Here is a 24,589-nt window from a genome sequence, read left to right as displayed (position 1 = left end):
AGGGGTAGAGAGCTTGTGTAGCCTGCACAGGGCCCTGGTTCCATCCCAGCCCTCAAAACCCAGGCCAGAAACAAAAAGCAAAATCCCCAAGTACTTTGGAGCTGGGAAAGAGAAATTAGAGATCTGATCAGACCACTTCCTTTTATGGATCAGGAAAGCGTTCTGGAGGACAAGCATGCCCAAGTAGTCGAGGCTTCCTGGGGTCTCACACTCAGTACATTGATTTATGCTGATTTTCTTATTTTGGTCATCAGCTCAAGTTCAATCAAGAAGAGCTGTCACTTAACGAATTTTTTACTTTACAGTGTTTACTTTTTGGGAAATGGATCCTGGAAAATAGATCAGTAATTATATTTGGTTCAATTAGCAATTACAAGAGGCAAAATTGAAGGATGAAATTAGGAACTCAGAACACTCTTACTCCTTTGATTTAACTCTCATTGTGTAGGAAAGCCGACATTGTTTTGCTGTGCTTATATATTGGGTTTCTGCGTGTTTCTGTTCCTCTGCCTACTTCCCTGCCTACTTCCTAATGGCACAGACCCTTCCAGTTTAAGTTTTTAAACTCATTGTATGTTAAAAATCGAAGAAAATCAGGAGTAAGTTAAGAAAGATGAACTTTGGACCCTCTCTGAGATCAAAATATTTACTTGACAAAATGCCAATTACCAAATGTTAAAGTACCAAAGCATCATGTGAAATAACCTTTCGCTGGGTGTGGTGTCACCCGACTGTGATCCTGGCTCCCTGGGAGGCTGAGGCAGGAGGATACCTAATTCCATTCCAAGTTGAGACTTCAGCAACTTAGCTAGACCCTGTCTCAAAATAAGCATTTTAAAAAGGGGGCTTGGGATATAACTCGGTGTCAGTACTAGAATGCTTGCCTAACATGGGAGGCCCTGGGTTTGATCCCTGGTACTATGGGGGGAAGAAAAGTAATGCATTAAAAATACTATTCAAATGTAGTTTATAATAAGTATAATTCCTAATATGGTTGGGTTCTGGAGAAGAATACATATTAGACTAGGGTTGGCAGGAATGTGGTGCTTGTTCCACTGGGCTTTATACTGTGCATTTACTATAATCACAGCAATCTGTTGAGGCAGTTTCCTTCCAAGTTCACATAGAGCCTGAGAATCCTTCCTGATGCATCACAGTCGATCAGAGTTTGTATAATGTTATTTTATTGTCACCCTGCAATTAAATCATAAAATTTAAAGGAAAAGGGATAAAGGATTTTTTTCCCTAATCCCACAAAACATTACTTAAATTTTAACTTTTCATTTAGAACTTTATCTTTACCATACTTCACCAATTAAAAGTTAGTGGTTATTAAGTTTAGCAAAAATTTGTGTTCCCGGCAATGTACTTGAGGCAGGGGACGCTATGAAATGATTTGTGAAGTTCTGGTACCCCATTTAGAAACTCACAGGGCTTCTTGACTTAATGGAAAGGGCTCTTCTGAACAAAGTCAAGCAAAACCCTTCTGTGTTGTGCACTTTCTTCAGCTGCTTCTCTGGTGTTCTTCATCAGTGATTGTCAGAGTGCAAGTTCCGGAAATTCACAAGGTTGCTTACTGCTTTACTTGCCTGAAAAAGAATAATAGGCCCAGTTCTTCCTCCTACTCCATTATTTATTTTGGCAAAAGAAAACATACAGCTCTATAGTGGGAAAGGGGAAATCTATAAACAAACCTTAAGATAAGGAAGTAGGAAAGGAGAAATATTTAAACATTTAAAAATTACTTGAAGGGTTTCATCCATTCCTTGATGGGAACATTTGTGCACTAATAGGGTGTGCTTGAGACACGGCGGGACAGAAATGTGGGACAGCGCGTCCCTACCTGTTTTGTACCATGGCACACGTAGATGAGGTGGTCTTCCAGGGACACCTCACCGCACACCCTCTGCCAGTCCTGCAGGCTCAGGGGGTGACTATATTGGCACATGGGCGCCCATTTGAGGTGGCCTCCCTGGGAACATTCGATGTAGGATGCAGTTCCTGCCCTTGGGAACCTCACCGTCAGAGGACACAGTCAACTGAACTGTGACCCCGAAGTGTGGCCTTCAGGGTGGGTGTGTGTGGGAGAGGGGTTCTGTGGGCGGCCCAGTGATCTGGTTGTGGACTCCGAGAGGAGGGCCAGCCCAGCCGCGGCCGGCCGAGCTGGTGTGGCTTGGATTCCCTGCCCAGGTGTTGACAATTCAGTGCTCCACGAGTCGGGTGAACACTCTTACGAAGAGCGACCTTCAGGGGTTCGGGTCCTGCCATGTCCTCCCGCTCTCTGTGGACCTTGCTGAGGAGAAGTAGATGAGGAAAGGTGGGAAGGAGGTTTTGGGGTGCGGCACGCCACTCAGACAGAACAGCGCGTTAAGACCCGGCCTCTCCCGGGCGCTGCCCAGCCGCCGTGCACAACGCACACCATCCTTTCTGATGTTGCTCGGGTCTGAATAGAACTGCGGTCAGACGCCGAGCATCCCAGGGACGCACAGTTCGGATCACAGAGCGGCTCATCCGCTGAACGCTGCTGAGGGTCCGCATGGTGGGGCAGGTGAGGAGGGGCCCTGGTTCAGGCAAGCGTGCAGGCTGTGGTGTTGGAGAGGCACAAGGGAGAAGGCAGCTCCATCGAAAGCGCTCTCCTGTGAAGGACAGTGTCTGTCAGTCAGATGTTCTAGAAGTTAGCTAGGAAAACAGAAAAGGGAGGGCCCAGAAATTTAAGCAAACAAACAATAAAATTAGGAGGTGAATTTTTTTAGGAAGCTAAAGTTTTGAGTTAAAAAGTAAGGGGCCAGGCATGGTGGCACATACCTGTAATTCCAGTGACTTGGTGGGCTGTGGCAGGAGGATTGCAAGTCGAAGACCAGCCTCAGCAATTTAGGGAGACCTGGTCTCAAAAAGTAAAAAGGGCTGGTGAGGTAGCTCAGTGGTAAAGTACCCCTGGGTTCAGTCTCCAGTACAAAAGAAAGGAATGTTGGTACTGTAGCTGAGGGTAGAGTGTGCTTAGCACACCCAAGTCCCCGGGTTCGCTCCCTGGCACCAACAGTAAAAAAATAAGGTAAGTAAAAAGTAATGTAAGAGAAAGCAGAACTGGAGAGAGTCATGGAACCTGCTGGGCTGACTTCTTTGGAAGCCCGTTGACTCTGTGTGTGTAGGGGTGGATCAGAAGCATGTATTGCTTTCTCGCAGAGTAATATGGAAATGTTTTCATCTCCTGCATTTAACTTACTAGCTGGACTTTAATTTTAGTTATCTGTGGTAGTCTTCGCCCTGAGGAATGCCAGAGCAGCGGGATGTTATATGTTTTAGGAGTCCCCACCCATTCTTAAAATGTACTGGGTTAAGCCAGGGTTTTAGAGGAACAGCACACCCTACGCCCTTTCTTCCAAGCTGAGATGGTAAATAAGATTGAGATAGTCTTTGGTCTGATCTGTGTCTTTTATCCTTTTATCAGGGAAAGGTCTGGGTTGTTTGGGACCTCCTACTTTGTGCCTGGCGGGTAGGAAGGGATAGAACCTGCTTCAGTAACTCTTCATTGTCTCCTTGGTGGAAGCTTGTGGCAGTAAGAAAAGCTATCCCTGTGTCCCATCATTCCAGATTGAGTTTTATATTGGGGAAGGGGAGATTATACCAACTTTTTTTTTTTTTTACATATTTTACATGTGTGTGTATGGGGGGTATTGTCTGTATTCTGAATGAGTTGTTAGTTTTAAAAATTCTTTAGAGAAGGTAAATGATTAGAATTCAAGGACAGTCTTGGTAATACAGAGATAGATAAACCAATCATTTTTATTTTCTTTCATTGAGAGCATAATTTGTCTTTTCATGATTAACCAGTGATATTGCTTTGGAATACTTTACTATTTAGCTATCTAACAAACATTTGATGACTATGAGCAAACCTTGACTTATAAGAAAATATTATCCTGAAAACACACAGAGATGCCAGTTTAGAAGTCAGTCTTGAAACAAACTTAGAAAGCTTTGCCACACTATTACAGTCTCAAGTGGTGGAAAAGATAGATTTATTTATATTTAATTTAATGTTCTTAACTACTATGGAGATTAGTTTTAATGGTTTATGCTTTATTAATAAAAGTGATGCTTTGTTGAAGTAAATTGTTAAAAACAAAATTACTCTCTACTGAGCTCTATATACTTTTGTGGTTTTTGATGTTTTGAAAGTATAAATAATAACATTTAGTAATAATGTACCTGATACAGAGCACGGGTACCTTTGCTATTTTTTGAGTTCTGGCTCAGGAACTGCAATTTGTTTTCCTATTTTACATGTAAATGCTGTTTTAAAAAGTGGTTTGTGGTTGTTTGGTTTATAGGACCGCCCCAGGACATTTGATATGCACTCCCTGGAGAGCTCACTCATCGACATAATGAGAGCAGAAAATGATTCCATTAAAGGTAAGTTGAGAAATGTACTGTTCTGTTTTAGTAAATTGTCAGAACATATATTATGTATTTAACTCAATGAGCAATATAGCCAATATTTTGGAATTCTATTTTGTATCAAGTTAGTGCTATCGATTTTACACATGAACTTTTTGTTAAAAAATCAAATAATATTTGATGGGCATCTACAGTAGACCCATCAAGATACCAAACTAACTCCAGCAAGAGGACTAATTGGTAGAAGTGGGCAGTTAACTCAAAGACATGAATTGTACTCTTAATTATTTTTTATGTATCAGGCAAAAAAACTTCTTAGTGCCCTAAATGTGTGTCTACCCACTTAGGCCAGTGACTAAACCAAGAAGAGTCAAGTCTTGATAGACATAGACTTTTTTTTTTTTTTTTCCCCTAGTTGCACATTTTTTAAGATGGCCAACTGTTTTCACAATTAAAATAAGTTTTGTAATTTAAGAAAAATTTTTATATATTATGTTAAAAAAGTAGTACTATTCCTATTTGGCTTTTGGTCTCAATTTTGGTACTGACTAATTGTGGTATCTTGAAAAAGCATTTAGTTTGACCAGTCCTATTTCTTCATCTTTATGATATAGGACTTACAATCACCTGGGAGCTTCAGCAATAAAATTCAGATGCCAGCCCCACCCATATGTGGGATGGGACCTGACAGATTCTTTTTAATGTCAGGTGTAGCATGTACCTTCGTTGAGAATTACCAGACTAGATGTTCTGTAAGGGCCCTTCCTCTGATTCTGTGAAAACTACTCCACAAAATAGAATAAAATGTTTTTCACAAACATCTCAGTTTACTAAAAATTGAAAACAAAGATTATTTTGAATTTGTTTTGTAGAGCTACATCCCTCTAGCCCTTTTACTATTTTATTTTGAGACAGTGTCTGGCTAGGTTGCCCAGGCTGACCTTGAACTTGAAATTCTCCTGTCTCAACCTCCCCATGTAACTGGGATTACAGGCGTGCACCACTGCACTCAGCTACAGATTACCCCCCACAAAGAAATTTGGAGTATTTAGTCCATTGGTCACCCCACATATTTGTTAGTTCCTTCGTTCGTTCATTCGAATGAACCTGCTTTGTGCCAGACATAGAGCTTTGCACTGAGGGCAAAGGTGGCAAATGGTAACCAGCCAGTTAGTTTTCCTTTGAGTTTGGTTTATCATATTAAAAAATAAAAGGAATACTTTGGGGATTCTAGACATGAAAAATAATGTGTATAAGAATATGCATCCATCTCATGAGTTAACTTTGAAATAGCACTGTTTCGAAGGCCTTTTGAGAACAATTTGAAGGCCCTTGCTGAATTCCTCATGAGATTCTGGCAGGTAATTCCAGTCTAGATGCATGTCTGTCTCTCCAGAAAGGTGCCCTCAGCCTGGGTTTTGCTCTTGCTCCTTCCCCCACTCTGACTTTGGGTGTCCTTCATTCTCTCCACTCTTGGTTCTCTCATCCTGAAAAGTGAAGAGTGTCTAAGGCCATTTCTAGCACCAGAAAAACTGTGCACTTAGAAAGTAGCTCCAGGAAAAACCTGAGTAAGGTCTGAGGGTTGTACATGTCACTGTCTGGGCTTTAGTGATGTGAGTGTTACCATTTGGCAACGCACAGATAAAGGTGCGTGAGAATCTCTCTAGTACTTTTTGCAACTTGGTGAGAATTTATAATTACTTCAGAATTAAAAGTTAAGTAAAAAAAAAAATAACTGAAGGACGTTCATTTATTTATTTGGTACTGGGGATTGAACCTACATTCCTAGCCTTTTTTATTTTTATTTTTTTTTTATTTTGAGACAGGGTCTCTCTAAGTTGCTAAGGCTGGCCTTGCACTTACGATCCTCCTACCTCAGCCTTTGAGTTGCTGGGATTACAGGCAAGCACTGCTGCGCTAGGCTCTTTTATTCCTAATGTATTTAATTTTTTCAGCCATTTTTTTTGAGAGCCTCCTACATACTGGGTACCAGGAATGATAGGTAGTCAAATCATTTTTCATGGTAAGTGCCTATGGTTTTTATCAGAGAAAACACAGGTTACAAACAGCAGTAGATATAATTTATTATGTGCATTTTCTAAGAAGCAAACCTCTAACTGGTATTGAAATAGATATGAAGAATTTGCACACATTATTTTAGGATTAACTGCAGGATTTCCTTGGTTTATCCATTTTAGCCAGGATATCTCATGTTTATGTCCATCTTCTAGTTTGCTAAGTGGATTATTATATAAAGTTCATTTTTATTCTGCATTCCTTTTTTAAACATATTCTCCTCAATTTTACCTATATTCTCTTTAGCTGATTCTGTAGGGATAATCAAAAGTTAAATGACAGAAAAAATTATGTGTGATTGATCTAGTCTGGGAACCTTAGGATTTTGTGAAATTGTAATTTATAAGAAGCAGCATGACAGGGTGGGAAAATCATGGGTTTTGGCGTCAGGTCTAGATTTAAATCACCACTCTGCCATTACATTCTGTGGTGTTCATGAGGTTTAAATGATACGATGTATCTGTAAAATCCAGCATGTGCCTAGTTCAGAAGACACTCAAGGGATGATATGGTACGTTACTAAATATCTATTAAGGCCTTTTTCATGTTCCTCAAATGAGAAAGCCTGCTTCAATGTAACTTTAGGTATTAAATGAAATGTGTGTTTTTTCCTTCAAAGAGCAATAAAGAATTCATAGATAAGGGCAGGGCCTACAATGCCAGTTTATAATTATGCTTGACTTTTTTTTAAAACCAAGATCATAAACTTGATATCATTGTAGTCTGTTATTACCCAAATGTAGTTTTGCTTATGGGAATAGTTTATTTCTTATCATACTCTGTTCCAGGTTAGATAGTTTAAGGAATACCATGATTTTAATAGTGATTCTCTTGTGAGAGTTGGTTTAAAGGTAATAACAAAATTTGAATAGCTTAACTAAGTTACAGGGTTGTTTTAGAATAGGTATCTAAAATTTGCCAATCCATTTTGAAAGTAAATAAATAGAATACCTCTCCCAGTGCTCTGCTTCCTAGGAACAGAAATAGAAATTGGTGTTAATTCTATGAGACTAGTACAGAGCAATATCTCTTGAGGAAAAAAAAATGTAAAAATTGAATTAAAAGGATTAATTGGAAAATTTTTTAAAACATGAAGGCAGATTTTATATTTGAATTCATTTTATGTTAATTTCACAAAACATTATGAAATAACCTCATTTATTTTTATCTTTCATTGACAGTGCTCATAGATATGTGGTTTGTGGTTGTATTTAAATAATAAAACCTAAAACTGATACAAAACTAAACGTTGAATCCGTTGATGTAGCTTAATTAATTACATGAACAAAAAGTCAAAAAATTGAATTTATGTTTCCCCTCTGGGAAAAAAATCATCTCTCTTGATTTTGTGGTGTTTAAATTTTTTATTTTTGCCATTAACAAACAAGATGCTTGATGTGCCTAGAGAACTTCAAGTATAGTTTTTGATTTTGTTTATGACTGTGTTGATTCCAGCTGGCTTCCTTAGAAACCTTTTATCTTTTTTTTTCCCAACAAATGTTCAGGAGGACTTTGTCCTCATTTCATAATTTATGTCAGTTTCTTTTTAAAAAAATAACTTATTCTACAACTATTTTTCTAAGAATTTTAAAGCTACTATCATTTTCTCCACATACAGGGACTTAGCTCCTTGGGGAGGGACAGGGTCCGCCCTCTACCTTATCGCTGTGTTCTTTCTATGGTCAGCTGGCAGGTCTCTGTGTTATTTTTATCCTGGAAATTGTGCCTTGCCTGCTCCATAACCAGCGCCAGTGACAGTTCACAGAAGCTTGTCCCCAGAGACCAATGTCGTTTTCTTGCTGCACACGCAGTCTCATAAGCCAGGAGCCTGAGCTACAGACTGATTCTGAATTTTGATCACCCGCACGGCAGCTTGCGCATTGCTGCAGTATTATTGAGCTTATCAAGAATTTTCTTTCCCTGGACAGAAAAATATTTTACTATCATAGATGCCCAGATGCTTATTTTGGGCTTATTTTATCCTACTGTATTTGTGGTTTTTTTCTTCGCCTGTGAAATTGGTACTTATTATTTAGAAATAGAGCAGCATGAAATAGATTAAAACCACATGTGAGTACATCTGTTTTCAGCCTTCTGAAACATAGGTTGGATACAGTGACATAAAGATTCGTAAAGCAGTGTTTTATTCAGCGTGTCCTGTAAGACAGATCCCCACCCCCACATGGGAAGGGAATAAAGGAACATAGGAATAAACCAAGAAGCAGTAGATATGGAATGGAGGCACTGGAGAAAGAGACAAAAAATAGTACTTGAAAATTATCAGATGTCAACAGAATGTACAATTCACAATTTCATAGGAGTAGCTGAGTGTTTAGAATTTGATATATGAAAACAATTCAACATCCAGTTTGCTTCATTCACTGGAGAACAAAGGCAGTTGTCAAAACATTATGTTTGTTCTTCAGATAATAACTGAATTATGAGTCAGGATATAATCCTAATTTTCCTTTGAATATGGTAAAAATGGAGTCTTTTCTCATCATGTGTTTGAGAATGTATCTTGCTTTCAATTTTTAGAAGAGGGAGACTCTGCATACCCACCATAACTCCTGGAAGTTTCAGGCATTTCAGGTATTTAGTTTGAATGCAAGCAATAAGGATCGCATTCGGCACAGCAGGTCTTTTATAGATGCCCATGTGCTCAGGAAACCGATGGCGGATGTGGAGTAAGTAGTGGCTGCTTGTTACACAGTCAAACCCGTCACTGCCTCACTTGCTTCATGCATTCATTTAATAAAATTTTATTTTAAGAGTTGTCGATCTACTCCAAAAACGCTTCGCATTTAATTCCTGACTGCCGAAGGTGTCGTGTCCTTCATTTTAATACAATCTTGATGGTTTTCTTTCTTTGCACATTATGTTTAGGGGCCTTCTCCCTCTACTTTTCATTGCTATAAAATTTGTTTGCAACAAATGCTTAAATGAGTGGGCAAGTGATGATTCCATCTGTGCCTCTTTTCTTTGTTGCTAAGCAAAAGAATTTATAATATTCTTCTAGAAGAAAATCATGAAACTCAGTTGCAAGTTTAGTGTAAAAGCTTATTTCGTTAATTTCATATAAGATTTTTTGTGTCACTATAAAAGTGTTGGGATAATTATTTAAATTCTATATCTTTATTGTGGGGGGAGAATGAATTTAGTGCTACTGTTTAAAAGATAAATTATAGCTAAGAAACCTTAACTTTTTTTGGATACTCAATTCTCTTAATATTCCTTTATTCCAGATTGCCACTACTTAGTTCTCTGTATTGGAGAACAGACATTATATTCTGATAAACAGATGTTTTAGAACAGATTTTATATGGATATGAACTTTATGTAGACTGAGAGCTCTAGAAACTTACTGAGTTACCGAGATAGTATTAAATTTTTCATTTATTTAAATCATGTGTTACAAACGTGAAATAATCTGGACATAAATAAAAATTTTAAAGATTGGAGGAACTCCTACTTAAATAGGAGTTGCTTTAGGATTAGAAGGATTTATTTCAAGTAGGAATGGTGTAGGGGGATCAGTATCATTCTTACAGTGTTTAACCTTTCTCTATCTAAGTCAATTTTTCCTGTGGCAATTTGAGAACAGATAACTCTGTACCCTAGCCACCCCCAACCTTTTTACAGGGTTAGATGACCATTTTCCTTTAAGAGACATCTAGTGAGGCATGATGCAAAATACCATACAGAAGAAATGGACGGTGCAAACTAGCTAATTTTCCTTGGATTCATAATCAAATTTCTCCTCTCCAAATAAATTGCTATTGTATGGTATCAAATGTCTTCTGGCAAATCCAGGGATCCCTATGTATTAAGAATGTCAGGATCCAGGCTCAGCCCTCCAGCTGCCCTGCCTGCCTGACCAGAGCCTTCCTGAATTGCTGGTTCTTTCTTGTTCTGTTTGGGTGATACCAAATAATTCAAAGCAGCAGAGTAGGGGAGTGGCTGAGTCTCCAGAGAGTAGAAAACTTCCTTCCTTCAGGAAGCCTCCTGGGTAATGGGGAGAGATACATAGCCAAGTGTACAATTTAAACTGGGCTGCAGCTAACGTGGTGTGTGGCTATTAGACATGAAGTGCATTTCCTCTCCTTCTGAACCTCCCTCTCCTGACCAGGGTAGTGGAACATCCCATGTAGTCTCCTTTGCCTTTACTTGTGCAGTAGGATGGGACCGGGCTTCTGTGTTGAGGTAACTTTGGTCGCGAGGAAGAAGAGGGCACAGTTGTGTGGCATGGTTTGCTCTGTGTCGCTGCCAGTGCAAGGCCTGTTCTTAACTTGAACAGCTGCCTGCTTTCCTGTTGACTTTTGATCAGGATTTATTGGATTTCTTAGGGCCCAGTGTGGGCAGAGTTTATGGAGGTGTGGACTTTGAACAGTGTGCTGTACCTTTGCAGATTTGGGTTTGCCTTTGTTTTTGTCTTTTTTTTTTTTTTTAAAGGGGAGGAGGGAAAGGGGAATGCCTGGGAGAGAAAAAAATGTGATGTGTGAACGTTGATTGGCTCATAGAATTGGACTGGGATCACCCTCGCTGTGCCTCTGAACTGAAACCAGCTCAGTCCGTACAGAGCACGTCTTATGCACTGGCCAGATCCTCATGGGCCCTAGTCCTTATGTAACATGCCCTGAAAGTCAAAAGTGCTGATCTTCTGCCATCTGCCCTCCGCACATTTGTGATTTGGATATTTGACACTTGTTTTTGTTTGTTCTGAAAATCGTACAAGCAATTGTCATATTCATGATGTGAATCCACAATTGCTTAGGCAGTCCTTTACTTTCATCTTGAATATTAGCACAGGAATTCTGCTTTGAGTTGGTGAGGCTACTTTGATTCTTACCTGGGTGAGGAGGGGAGGTGGAGAGGAGCTTAGAGTGTGTTATGATTGAATTTTGTTGATACACATGCAGGGCAGGGACTGGTAAAGTAATAAAGTAGATGTGGTAATTAAACACTTTAGAGATAATAAATCAGAAAGCAAGCAATAATCAAGTAGCAAATTAATAGATACATTCCTTTAATGTCTTTACATTGTTGCATTAAGTATTATATATGTATAGGTGGACTTTACCAGATAGACAAAAATAGTAATATTCTCCATTTAGAAATGAAATCTGAATAAAATTTAAGTACTAAGGCTTTCAGACTTTCAGCAGTTTGTCACTGATAAGTATCAGTGACCTCCCATTATCTAAAAGAGAAAGGGTTCACATTTCTAGAGATTCCCTGTTGCTTGTGCTACACACCTGATGAATTTTGTGTGCAGTGTACCTTTTGATAGTGCCACTTATTTTTCTTTCTAATGTCTTTCTATTAAATTTCTATAAAACTATGTGAAGAGGTGATTCTTGCTTTTTCTCTTGTGGTAGCTACTGAAACAGCCCCATATACTTATATCTGCTTAATAAACCCTTTGTCATCGGTGAAGGTCTTGAGGCCTTCCTTGATCCTGTTATGTAATCCTGGACCGTGTCATCGGGTGACTTTGGGGGAGGGGAAACTGTCATAAAAATATCTAAGATTCTCATCACATGCAGTTTAGCAACAGGAAGAAAGGAAGAGTTCACATTTGTGCCATAAAAATTATTGCTTCCTGATGATATGCATGGAATTTTTACCTGAATGCTATATGCAGTTGATTAATTCATCAGCTATATGTGCCTGACTTGTGAATTTCTTTTTTTCCCCTCATGTTGCCTCTGTCCTCACTATAACAGTTTAAAACACTATGAAGAAAGAAAGAAAGAAACAAGCCAAAACCCCAGAATAAACCACATTGAATTTGTTGCTGCTTAGCAGTACAGTTTGTGTAAATCAGACTTTTTAACTAATTTTAAACTAGTTACTACTCTTTGAAAAAGCTGTTGCAGTGGCCAGCATCTGCTGTCTCTGGGCTTCATTGTTTTGTCTAATTGGCTGGTTCTGAATTCATTCCCACACCAGTGCACTCAGATCTAAAAGCAAGGCTTTGTTTTATCCCTGGTATTACCTGGTAACCAGTCAATTAAGAACATTAGTGGGACTCTGAAGGAAAAGCAGTTCCATAATCTCTTTGGAATCTAGTTGGGCAGATGCCAGATGCTATACATTGGGAAAGAGAAGGAGGAGTTAGCCAATTAGAGGGCCCTTTTTAGTGCTTGGGAAACCAACAATACAGCACAAGTCTTAGTTTGAAGACCAGCCTTGATTAATTGAAGTATAAAGAACTTAAATCTAACTTCTACTGGCCATAATATCCCAAATAATAAATATCTACCATGGTTGCCTAAATAGAGATATTGAAATCAGCTACTTGATCTCTTTATTGTAATGATCAGGAATTGTTAACATGTAATACACTTCTCAAAGTATTAAGAAATAAAAAGAAAAATTCAGGATTGTGCTCAAACCTGGCTATCTGTCACCAGCTGTGTGGCCTGAGGTTGGTCATTTCTCTTTTTTTTACCTGTAAACAGAGGGGTTGATCTCAATGATCTTTAAATTACCATAGGCAGTTCTATATAGTCTTACATTACAAACTTCAAAGTTTTTACAATTAAATGACAGAGTAGCATGTAGATATCATGTAAGTCTGAGCATGGCAGTATTTCATATTGAAAAGCTTGTATAAGGGGAATAAGCAGAAACCAGTCAAACGAATCAGTTGAATGAAGGCTTTGCTTCTAGACTACATCTTTTCTTTGAGATAGGCCTAAAAATTGTTTAGGAAAAAGTTTTTTATACTTGACCTCTAGAAATGTTTCTGTTCTCCATTTGTGGACCACGAGTCTCTTCAGCCATGGAAATCATTTCATGGAGACTGTGGACCCATTAGTGATCAAGCATTCCAGTTAGGTAATTGATGTATCACTTTAGTCTGTGTGATTATCTTCTAGGAGCACAAGGATGCTGATGTAATGCAGTCAAAACACATTTAAATGTGTCACAGATCTCAGATTGTTCCTAAGGTTATTTAGTTGAAGTTTTAGTTGTTTTATGTGTGTTTATTCACTGGGCGGGGGATGAGTATAGAAGGGTCTTCGATCGTTGTCATGGAGGGAGCCTCTGGGAAATAATCTTGTTCAAGGTAGGTCTTAATAGTTATAAAGGCTACTAAATACTGTTGCAGAGGCCTTCTCCACTCGTTGCACTTCATACTCCGCCGTTAGCATGCTCCCCAGCAAAAGAACACAGCGTAGAGAAGGGATGAATCGAGGAAAGGCTGAGGCGGACACTCACCACCCTACGTGGTCATCTTCACCAGAGAACAGGTCAGCGCACCCTCTGACATCTGAGCCATCGTTTTGCCCTTCAGGGCAGGGCTATGCATATGGGGACATCCTGGCATTGTATAATAGGGCTGCTTCTCGGAAGGGAGACAGGGGCCACTAAAACCTCTTTAAACCATTTGACTTGGAAATATCTTACCTTATAGCCTCTGCTTATAATCCAGCTCCACAAACATTTGAGCATACTCTGTGTGCCAGGTAGGTGAGGATACTTGATGCATTTTCCATTCTGAGGCAGACCTTGACATCCTGTGTGAACAATGGTGCTAACAGTCGGTCCCAAGTTTCAGGGCACTTTAGGTAACATTTTGCTGACTTTTTTACTGAGTGTCCCTTCTGAGAATGATCCCAAACCTGAATCTGTACAGTAACTTTTTATTTAAATTTTATGATCTCTATTTTATAGTTGAAAACCATCAAAGCTTAGAGAGATGCAAGAGCTTCTATAAAGTCCCTCCCCTTTCTAGGTACCTAGAGGTTGGGATAGGCACACAGGGCCTCTTGCCCCTGGTTCAGTGGCTCAGGCATTGATTAACCTTTAAAAGGGAAACAGATTAGAAAATGTAAACACTTTTGGCTGTATGCTTTGACACAGAAGATGTTAACATTTCCTAATTTTAATTTAGGAGTCTAGGGACTGAATTTTGAAATATGTATTTTTTCATAACGATCTTCTGTAAAAGACTTGGATATCAGACTTGAGGGCTTCATATATTGAAGAGAGGAGGTCACGATAGAATCACTGAGGGGACTTTTCCAAGCTGGTTATTCTCTGCCCTGATTCTGATTCACTGGGTCTGTCACGGGACTTAAGCACGTGTTCTCCCCGAGTGATTCAGATACACTGCTCTCCCTCCCCACCCCCACATCCCCCACTCCACTTTGAGAATATCTGTGAAGTCCAAGGCTGGCTGAGGCCATTCATACAACAAATATACATCAAGCATCTGCTGGGCTCTAGGCAGTATGTTAGACTCTTGACGTCAAGCAGGCACTAAAAACAGATTCCAGGTCTCATGCAGCTTATATTCCAAATATTTAGCAAAAATATTTGAATAACTTGTTTGTTATTTAATTTTGAAGGCTAATGAAGTAAGACTCAGACCCGTGAGTGTGTATAAGAGAAAATAGGGACTGGGCCTTCTGAGAAAGAGCAAAAACTAGAATTCTTGGATTAGGTATGAAATTCAAGTAGAGTCTTCATTAAGTTTCAAAGCTGTTAGACCTTATATGAAATAAGTGATAGGTCTGTATGTAGAGCCAGCTAATGACTTGGTTCATTATTTTTGGGGATTTGGATTTCACTACCAGTTTTAAGGGCAGCTGTTTGTCAATGCAGGGGTAGTAGTCTGTTTTATAAAATAATGATTATGAATAAGATAAGCACTCTTTTTAGTTTTTGTGGTCAATCAGAGAAGCATCCAGTTAGATTTCTTGTAGTCTGTTCTCTCTTACCTCCAAAGGTCAAAGGTCTCAATCATAGCCACCTAGCAAGGGGTCCCAGGGGATATCATAAGTTTGTCTTTTTTTATGTTCATGTCAGTATGGAGAACCATTTTTGAAAAATCTTTTTTACTCTGGAGGCAGTTCTACAATTCTTTATTCAGTGGCTCTTTTAAATTGTGCTTCTCAAAACACATGTGTCTTTTAATCAATCTTTTTGCAAATTAACTTAGAAGAATTTTAGTTTATTGTCTTGACCTCCCCCCCCCCCCGAATTACTTACAGATTTTATACTATCTATAGGTTGGTTTTTTCTACTTTTCTTTTCACTGTTATCCATTTTTTTTTTTTTTTTTTTTTTTTCTTTCCTTAAAGTTGACTTTGGCTGGTTTAGTTTGGACCAAAACCATGCCTGGTTTTGTAGAGCTTTAAAGATTGCCATTAATCATTGGTATCATAACATCCTCTTAAGGCAAGTTATCTTGTAGCTCTGTCCTCTAAATGTGGCAGCCGAGTCAGAAGGCTTCTGGCGAGGATAAAAATAGCCTCCTGCTTGCTTCTCTGCTGTTGGCTTTTCTGGCAGTAGGAAATCTTTTGAATTCCTTAATTGGGTCAGTTCCTTGCTGGCTTCTCTAGACATTCCCTTTGCCTGGAATTCTTAGATGCTTTTAGATCTTACAACTTTGCACCTGTCATGAGTCGTCGTCAATCTTTTCTTTACACGAAACCTTTCTTAATCTACAGAAATTTATTCCGTTGACTTAATTGTAGGTCAATGTTTTGCCACTATTACAGTCTGTTTTTCACTGCTCTATCACAATTTAAAGATTAAATTTTAGTTTTTAGCACAAAAAGGAGATCCTCCTTAGTTTAAAATTAATAGGAAAAAAATTAAGTTGAATTTTCAAAGTTCTCCTTTCCTAAAAATTCTTTTGTCTACTTGCTAGTTTGGCTCTAATAAAAGAAAGGAGTTAGGTTTTTCTTCCTTTTTTATTTCCCAGAGAAGAATTGTATCCCTGTTTGTAACCAAGGACACTAGCAAACTTCATTTCTCTGGAACTGAAAAATCCCCCAGATTGTCCCTCCCTTCACTGAGGTTCCAGTATGGGACTGACTAGCCAAGAGGAACCCTCCCTCTCCCTTCTCTCTCTCAAATGGAAAATTATTGGCTTTCTCTGGCTAGGGAGTGGAAAGGAATTAATATTCATTAGGCACCTACTACATCCTGTAGACTTTTCTTGCTGTTCTGCAAAAAATTATCTCAGTATTGTCTCACAACAGCTTTGTGAAGTAAACAGAAATGTGGATCTCTGTTTTCCTGAGATTCAGTAAAGCTAAGTATTTGACATAGGTCGCAAGATGAGATGGATTTGATTCTACCCTTTCCACTGTGTCTTTCAAGGCAGAGAGACCACCAGTTGCTGACTTTGTTTCATTCACTCATATATTCTTTAATTCACTTGACAACTGTTTATTGAGCACTTTTCTCTGTTCCAGGCTCAGGATGCAAGACCTAAAATCCATCCTCAAAGATTTTGTTGCCCTAGAGCAAGAGGGAGCTTAGAGTGGGTAAATAAGGTTCAGTGCAGGAAGTGTCAAGGACACTGTACACTTGGGGTTATCTGAGCCAGAGCATGGGCAGCTTGGGGCAGGGAAGACTTCGCAAAGGATGTGAACCGAAGAGGGGTGGAGGCTTGGGTGGTAAGACATTGGAGGCAGGCAGAGGAGGGCCCTGGAGAGAGGAAGTAAGCCAGAAGTAGAAGTCGCGAACCAGGAGTCTGAATGGTTGGAGTGCCTGATGTGAGAAGGGAAATGCAGTGTGCAGAGACAGGAAAGGGCGTGGATTCGAGGATTTTTATAAGCCCTGGCTTTGAAACTGAAAGCCAGATTCATCTCAGAGAGGGCTTTTGTTTAGCCCAAACTCTGTGTGTGTGCGTTTAATGAATTTTAAATGACTCTGGGAAGGAACAAGACTGTCCAGTTGGTGTCAGTCCCAACCAATTCTTCCTTTGTAATTTTGCATAGAAATGTCTTTATGGGAAGTTGGTTGTAGCACAGGTAGATCAGGGGATACAGTAAGCTTACGATTTTGATTTGGGAAATTATTTTTACATTGATAGAGTAAATTGCTAAAAATTATCTTCGTAGCATAAAGTTATAGAACATATCGAATAAGTTTTTTTTCATATTAATGTTGGTTCTGCATTTGTGTAAAGCTGGTATTTGCATCCTGTGAACTTATTACCTCAAACCTTGCTGTGCATTGTCCAGATCCCCACAGCGCCATCTTGCTGCGAGTCTCAGGCAGTGTGAATAAAAACAGCAGATGTGGAAGAGGTGGGTGGAGTGTCCTTTAAAAAACCTATGTCTGGGTGTTATGGTGCATACCTGTAATCCCAGCTATTCGGGAGCTTGAGGCAGGAGGATTGCCAAATTTGAGGTCAGCCTCAGCAAATTGGCGAGGCCCTAAGCAACTTAGTGACACCCTGACTCAAAATAAAAAATAAGGGACTGGGGTGTGGCTCAGTGGTAGAGCTTGGCTAGCATGCATGAGGCCCTGGGTTCCATTCTCAGCACCACATAAACATAAATGAATATAATAAAGATATCATGTCTATCTGCAACTAAAAATATGAGAAAAAAGAAAATGGGCTGGTGTAGTGCCTCTGGGTTCAATCCCAGTAGCCGCCCCCCAAACAAAACAAAACAAAACAAACATTTGTGCAGCATAACTTTGATTTACTTTGATGTGAACTAAATAAAACTATCAGGAGCAGAGGCAGGAGGAGTACTTCTAGTTAAACAAGAGCTACAGATGTTTGTGTGTGGATGTATACGTGTGTGGTTAGAAATTTGTAATGGTGTTCACTGAAAACTCCTCCTCTCCTTTTTCTTTGGACTAAATTTTTATAGCTTGAGCCAATCAAAAAAAAAAAAAAAAAAAAAACTTAGAATTCCATGCCCCTTGTCACTCTATTAGAATACGTGGTATGTTTTGAACAGCCTTCCAGTGTTATTCCTTATTATCATTCTTTAGTCGGTGTCATGCCACCAACAATGCTGGCATGCCTCTGGCAAAGAGAAGGTCATAGCATGAAACTTAGTAGCACCGAGGAACCCTTGGTATTTTTCAGCTTGTTTGAAATGGAAGTATTTATTGTATCTTTTCCTCCTGAATCTTCAGTAGCAATAATATGTGTTACTTTTTAGGAAATGTACTTAATTTAATTAGAAAGTAATCCATCCATACATTGCTCGCATGATCAAGTAATTGCTTCTAGTCTTTCCTTCTTTCATCTCTTTGATGAGGTTGCTTGGAGTCTTAAGAGAATATGATAGCACTTACTGTTCTTGTGAGCACACCTAACCCCACCTGTCTCTGTCAGTCTCTTTAGTAAATACTGGTCTCTAACTCACAGACACCTAGCATAGAATTGTCTTGTTGGCGTATGGATCTTTTTGAGGCAAGCACTTTACCGACTGAGCTATATCCCCAGCCTGGTATGGATCTTTTCTAGGCTGTAGAATTTGGTGGTGTGGTTCCCCAGAGTCACACTATCAACTCGTGGGTTGAGTCATGTCACCAAATATAGCCTATGCCTTCTGCATGATGTATGCAAGGCATCTGGTCCAAGTGCCACAGCTGGCCTCTAGAAACTACTACTTTTCTTGTCATAATAGCCCTTAAGAGAAGGACTGCTGATCGGACAGTATTTTTTATATTTATAACACAATCAATATCAAGAGCCTTTGAAGGTTGAATTTTACTCACCAAATAAAAGTCACTTCCTCAAATTCTGATACTGTCTCCCTTCAAAATTAAATTACAAGTGTACTAAAACTTGGGTTCTGTTTTTGCTAGCTGAGTTATCACAAACCAACCAAACTAAACCGCAGACCCTGGGTTATATTCACATTCAGGTATCTCAGTTGTTTTTATTTTCTTTGTGAGATTCTGGTGTTTCGGGTTCAGTGGAATTAGCTAATATGAATAGTTGCCTGGTGCCTGAGTAGAAGACTCAGGATGACTGAGTCAGAAGACCTCTAGTTCCTAAGGGGGGTGGTGGTGGGGGCGCTGTTGGTTATTATATAAAAGGGGTGAGAGACAGCCAGGAACCGGAATGATTAGGTAAGTCCTTTGGCGGTTGCTGTGTTGCTAGAAGTAAAATTGGGTGAGTCAATTTCAGAAGAGGCTTCCTTTTGGGAAAGGTCTCCTAGAAGGAGGTGAACCTGGAGAAAAAATTGAAAAAAATCTCTTCAGAAAACTGACGTCGACTTGGAACGCTGCACGTGGATGTTCAGGGCAGCTTTATTCATGATTGCCAGAACTTGGAAGCAACTGGGAGATCCTTCAGTAGGTGAATGAATGAATAAACTGTGGCCCGTACAGACAGTGGAACACTTGTTATTCAGCACTACAAAGAAATGAGCTGTCAAGCCCCCCAAAGACATAGAGGAAACTTAAATGCTTGCTGCTCAGTGAAAGAAGCCAGTCTGAAAAGACTTTGTGCCATTTTGGAAAAGGCAAAGCTGTAGATTCAGCAAAAAGATCAAGGGAAGAATGACTAGGTGGCATCCAGAGAATTTGTAGGGCAGTGAAGCTGCTCTGTATGATGCACTAATGCTGGACGTGTGGCCAGCCGTGCACATTTACTCACGCCTGTAGAACACACCTCTTGTGAACTGTGACCTCGGCAATACCAAGTGTTGGTTTATGTTGTGTGACAAATGTGCCACTCTCTGTGGGGAGTCGATAATTGGGGGCTCTGCCTGTGTGGAGGCAGGGGTGTATAGGAAGACTCTGTACCTTCGTTTTAGTTCTGCTGCGAGATAGCCCCACACCCACAGCCACCTTCATTGGGAACGTGGAACGAGGACTGCTATGTAATGTCAGTACAGATCACATCTGGACAGCAGAGAGGACGTTAGAGCAGAAGTGAAACATGTGTGCAGGTGGTGAATGGCTCGCAGAAGATTCTTGATGCCCATGGCACTTAACCACGGCAGCTTTGGGAAGATTCCCAGGAGGGAAGGATATGCATTATTCATAATTTTGAATGACTCTAGATATTTTAGTTGTAGAAATAATTTACAGAAGAGTAGGGCAGACAGGTTGGGGAAGCATTTTGAAAGTTACCAAAAGAGTCTTCTAAATGTCACTGCTTAAGCCTTCAAATTGAATAGAAAGAATAACTGATTGTTTAAGAAAATGTCTTGAGCGTGTTTGCTACTTGGAAACCAAAGCTGAATCTAGACTGACAGGAATCCTATTACAAGATCGGTCAAAAATCAAAAACGAGTATCTCTTTCAGAATTCAGTTACGAGTTCTGTCAGTGATTTTTCAGGTGGTTTTTGCTTTTTTTTTCCTTTGGTCTTAGGTGAGGGGTAGAATTACTGTATTCAGAAAGGCTAAGGAACAGTAAAGGTGTCCAAGGTCACCTATCCTTGGAGTGAGGGTCTGTCTCTTCAGGAACTGTGCAGGGAGGCAAACTCTCAACTGAGTTAAGGGCATCTTCTAAGTAAAAGATACCCAAAAGATGAGTTTCTGATGAGGTAGAAATTACCAAACTGGACCGGCCAGTTTGGTAATTTGTCTTTTGGATTCTCGTTGTTTTTCTCCTTCCTTAGTATCAAATTAGAGACATTTTGGTTCATATAGAACTGCCATGACTTCCATTGTACTGTTAGCATTAAAAAAATTAGAACATCTCCTTAGTATAAGAAACATTTCCTCTAACCCTCGATTTCAATTAATATAGTTAAACATTTTTGTTTCTGTATTGACTACATCATCCTTTAAACATGTTCCTAGTACCCGAGGTGGTGTGGTAGCTCTGGAGTGTTCTGCAGCTACTGTAGTCACATGTGCATTCCATTCCAGAAGGTTGGCTGCTTCTTTGAGTTACAGGATTCAGAAACTGGACCCCTCCCCCGACCCCTCAGTTTTTTACAGTTGAAGTCACGTTCCCGTGCTTAGCATCTTAAGTGTATACTTTAAAAAAATATATTTGTGGCAAGTAACAAGATCCAGGCTAGTTAAAACAGTTGAAATGGAGTTCACTAGGTTTGGATACTTGGCTGTATATTAACATTAATGAATGAAGCCAATTCAGTAGGAACAAATTGAAATACAGAAATTAATTTTTACCTTCTTCCCTCTTATCTCTCTACCTACTCTCACTCCCCAAGCAGGAATAAGCTGAAATTTTAAGTGGAACAATTAACCATTTAACTTTAGAAAACCATTTTATTTGGGGGGCTGGGGAGATAGCTCAGCTGGTAGAGTGCTTTCCTTGCAAGCACAAGGCCCTGAGTTCGATCCCCAGTACCACAAAAAAAAAAAAAAGAAAGAAAGAAAGAAAGAAAGAAAGAAAGGAAGAAAGAAAGAAAGAAAGAAAACCATTTTATTTGGTTTTAAACTGTAGGAAAATTACCAAGTTCTGATTTTTCATGATAGACTCTAGGCTTTGGATATGGATTGATTAAAACTGCTGACAGTAAAGAATAGTTTTCTCTTTTCATGGCGGGAGTTCATTTCTGTGGAGACTGTTTCAAAGACGCAGGGTATTAAAACAGGGAAGGTCTAAAGCTCCTTTCTGGAGAGCTGTTAATATGTGGCTGTTGGATTGGCGGGTCTGCACATCTGCTCTAGGAAAAGTTTCACTTTGTCCTCAGGGCTTGGGAGAACCTCTTTCTCTGCTTTTCCAGAGTCTTTGAGAGTCACAGTTCTGGGAGGTCAGAGTTCAGAGTGCTGCTCCCTAAAGGAGTGTTTGCAGTTCTGTGTTGATTTTAATTTGCATACTGCTCCTGATTCAGAGTCCTGGGCCACCGCAGAGAATGACCCACCAGGTTTTCCTGTCCATCCCTTAGCAAGCAAGGCTGGTTGAGGGCTTGCCACCCTTCTTCTGAGTGGTTGCGGATGGGCATGGGGCAATGGGAACTTCAGACGTTGCCTTGATTTTATTTTATATCTTATAGTGTACAAAGTATGCGCGCATGAGAAGTTGTGGTTTAGATTCCTCAACTTACATGTAGAAGCTCTTCCAAAACAGACACGTCATTCCTTCAAGGCAGAAAAGGCCCATTGCCTCTCCCCCATTTATTATGGCTACCAGTTTTGAAGACAGCTTATCCACCGTTTTAGTGTCCATAAATTCCTTTTTGAGGGGCACCTTGGGTGATCATTTTAAGTTAAATGTTTTTGAACTACTGCAAAATTCAGAGGAATCTCGGGATTTAGTGAGCACCTACTGTTCTTGGGTATAATGTTAGGGACTTTTGTTATTTCCTACCATGTCTAAGTGAAATCAGACATTCTTCTTACCTTCAGTATGTATTGTCCAAAGTCTGAATTTAAGCATGTCTGTACATGTAGGCATAAGCTGGCACTTTTGTTATGAGCCACATAGGAAAATATCACTAATTACATATTTGTAAAAAGTAACAAAAAACTGCACAAATGAAAAAAATGTGAAAATTGCTTTTATAAGTTGGAGTTAGAACATAATGATATATAGAAAATACTGTGGGTGGGGATTTGGAAATTAGAATGACCTAGTTGTTAAACATGAGGGATATTTATTTTACCTCTTCCAAACTTTCTCCTTTTGAATTTTGGTGAACATGTTGATTCATTGTGTTCCTGAGCACCACAAAGTTTGGTCTTATAAGCAGATTTTTAAATACTTTGCCTATTAAAAGCAATCAGTTCAGCTCTGTTATTGAATAAGTTTAAACCATCAATGAAAAAAATAAATTTAGTAACGGCCTTCTTTTACCTTCAGGTCGTCTAAACTATTCATACCCAGGATCCGATAGCTCTCTGCTTATTAATGGTAAGTGATAATTGATTTACCATAGTGAAGTTGACAAAACAAGTCAGTACTAGGGGAGAAAACACAGTAGTTTTGCTTCAACTAATAGAGAAATGACAATAATTTGTTCTGTAATGACAGTTGCAAGTTGCTGCTAATCACCTATTTTAAGAATAATTCTTTCCCTTAAAATTGTGACAGGAACTTTTAAGAAAATTTGAGTGCTGATTCCCTATTTTGAAATTGCTGACAATAAAATTAGAATCCCATATGATAGATAAAGGCCAACTTTATTGAACATTAGCTTCTGTAGAATGACCTTTGAAATGTCAACATAAAAGCCATTTCTGTGTTGCTGGAAACTGTGCCAGAAAAAAGAGGATAATCAGAGATCTAAAACCAGACAGAGGCAGCCCAAGACCACAGTGCTTGACATTGGGAAAGACAAGGTCACTCACTGCTGCCAAAGGAGGTCGAGGAAAATGAAGTTTGTTGGCTTTTATGGTACCTTCCGTAGAGTCTCTCGTTACCTGTTCTAAATTTTACTCCTGTGCTAATGAGTGCATGTGCAGAAGCGAGCCGAGCTCCACAGGGAGGCATCTCCTTACAGAAGTAAAGAATTTCAGAGTGTCTGTCCTGGTTTAGCATAGCTGAGTAGAATACAGAGGTCTTGCTTATTTCTTTTCTTCTCATTTACTGTTGATGTGTTGATAATGTCTCCCCCTTAGCCAAAGCTCATTATTCCCCAAACAATAACCACAAAACAAACCAACAACAAAAACAAACAGACAAAAAACACAAAAAAACCTTGTCTATGGTATGTGGTGAATGAAGAATTGAAAATTAGTTTTGTGACCGCATCTCCTCTTGGTTAGTGTGTAAAGTCAGTGTGCTGCGGGATGTAGGCTTGTTGAGCCAGGAACTGTTGGAAGGAGATTTGATTGATGAGAGTGTGATCTTACACTGTGGTCTCTTCACTGCTATAGTGCTGGAAATAATATCATCGGAGTCTAATTTTAAGACAGAACAATGCCATAGGATTCCAGCATAAATCATGGATAGTAATAATATATAATAATAATGCCATGATTACTATTCTAACATAAGAGTGTATAGGCTCAAATCCAAACCCAGTGGTGACACTGTCATCAGGATAAAGAGGATGTCCCTGCCCTGTAGCACGCTTAGCTTTTCCTGGGAACTAACTCCTGCTCATGATGGGTGCAGGTGCTGGAAGTGCAGCCACCCATCATGTGACTCACTGCTGTGTGCTCCCAGGCAACAGGATCAAAGCTTCTGTGTCCCAGTCTCCTCATGAAGTTATTCAGGTTGGAATCAGTTGCCTCCCGGGTGCATCTTTTTTGAGGCGATAAAAACTCTCTAGTGGGTTTTTCTTCAAAGCAAACTTCAACAAACAAACAAACAAACAAATCTATGATTATGAGATTGCCTTTCCTTTTTTGCCCATGAATAACCTTTCTTTTATGAATAGGTTATTTTTAATGACCCTTACTTGGCAAAGGAAACACCCCTCTAATATTTATGTTTTGGAAATTTTACTGGTCCATAAACTCTAGAAT

The 24,589-nt window shown here is 39.4% G+C and overlaps 1 protein-coding gene across 1 annotated transcript in view; it reads left to right on the top strand.

Moving 5' to 3' along the window:
* The window catches only part of CPEB4 (cytoplasmic polyadenylation element binding protein 4), a 67,180-nt gene that overhangs the window by 16,571 nt on the left and 26,020 nt on the right, over nucleotides 1–24,589 (top strand). The window contains 2 exon segments of the mRNA XM_079145940.1: nucleotides 4,332–4,413; nucleotides 22,980–23,030. Coding sequence (XP_079002066.1) covers nucleotides 4,332–4,413; nucleotides 22,980–23,030 — 133 coding nt within the window.

Source organism: Sciurus vulgaris (assembly GCF_902686455.1).
Source record: "Sciurus vulgaris genome assembly, chromosome: 6".
NCBI lineage: Eukaryota > Metazoa > Chordata > Mammalia > Rodentia > Sciuridae > Sciurus > Sciurus vulgaris.
The sequence above is the reverse complement of the archived record's forward strand: the minus strand, read 5'-3'. Positions and strand labels throughout refer to the sequence as shown.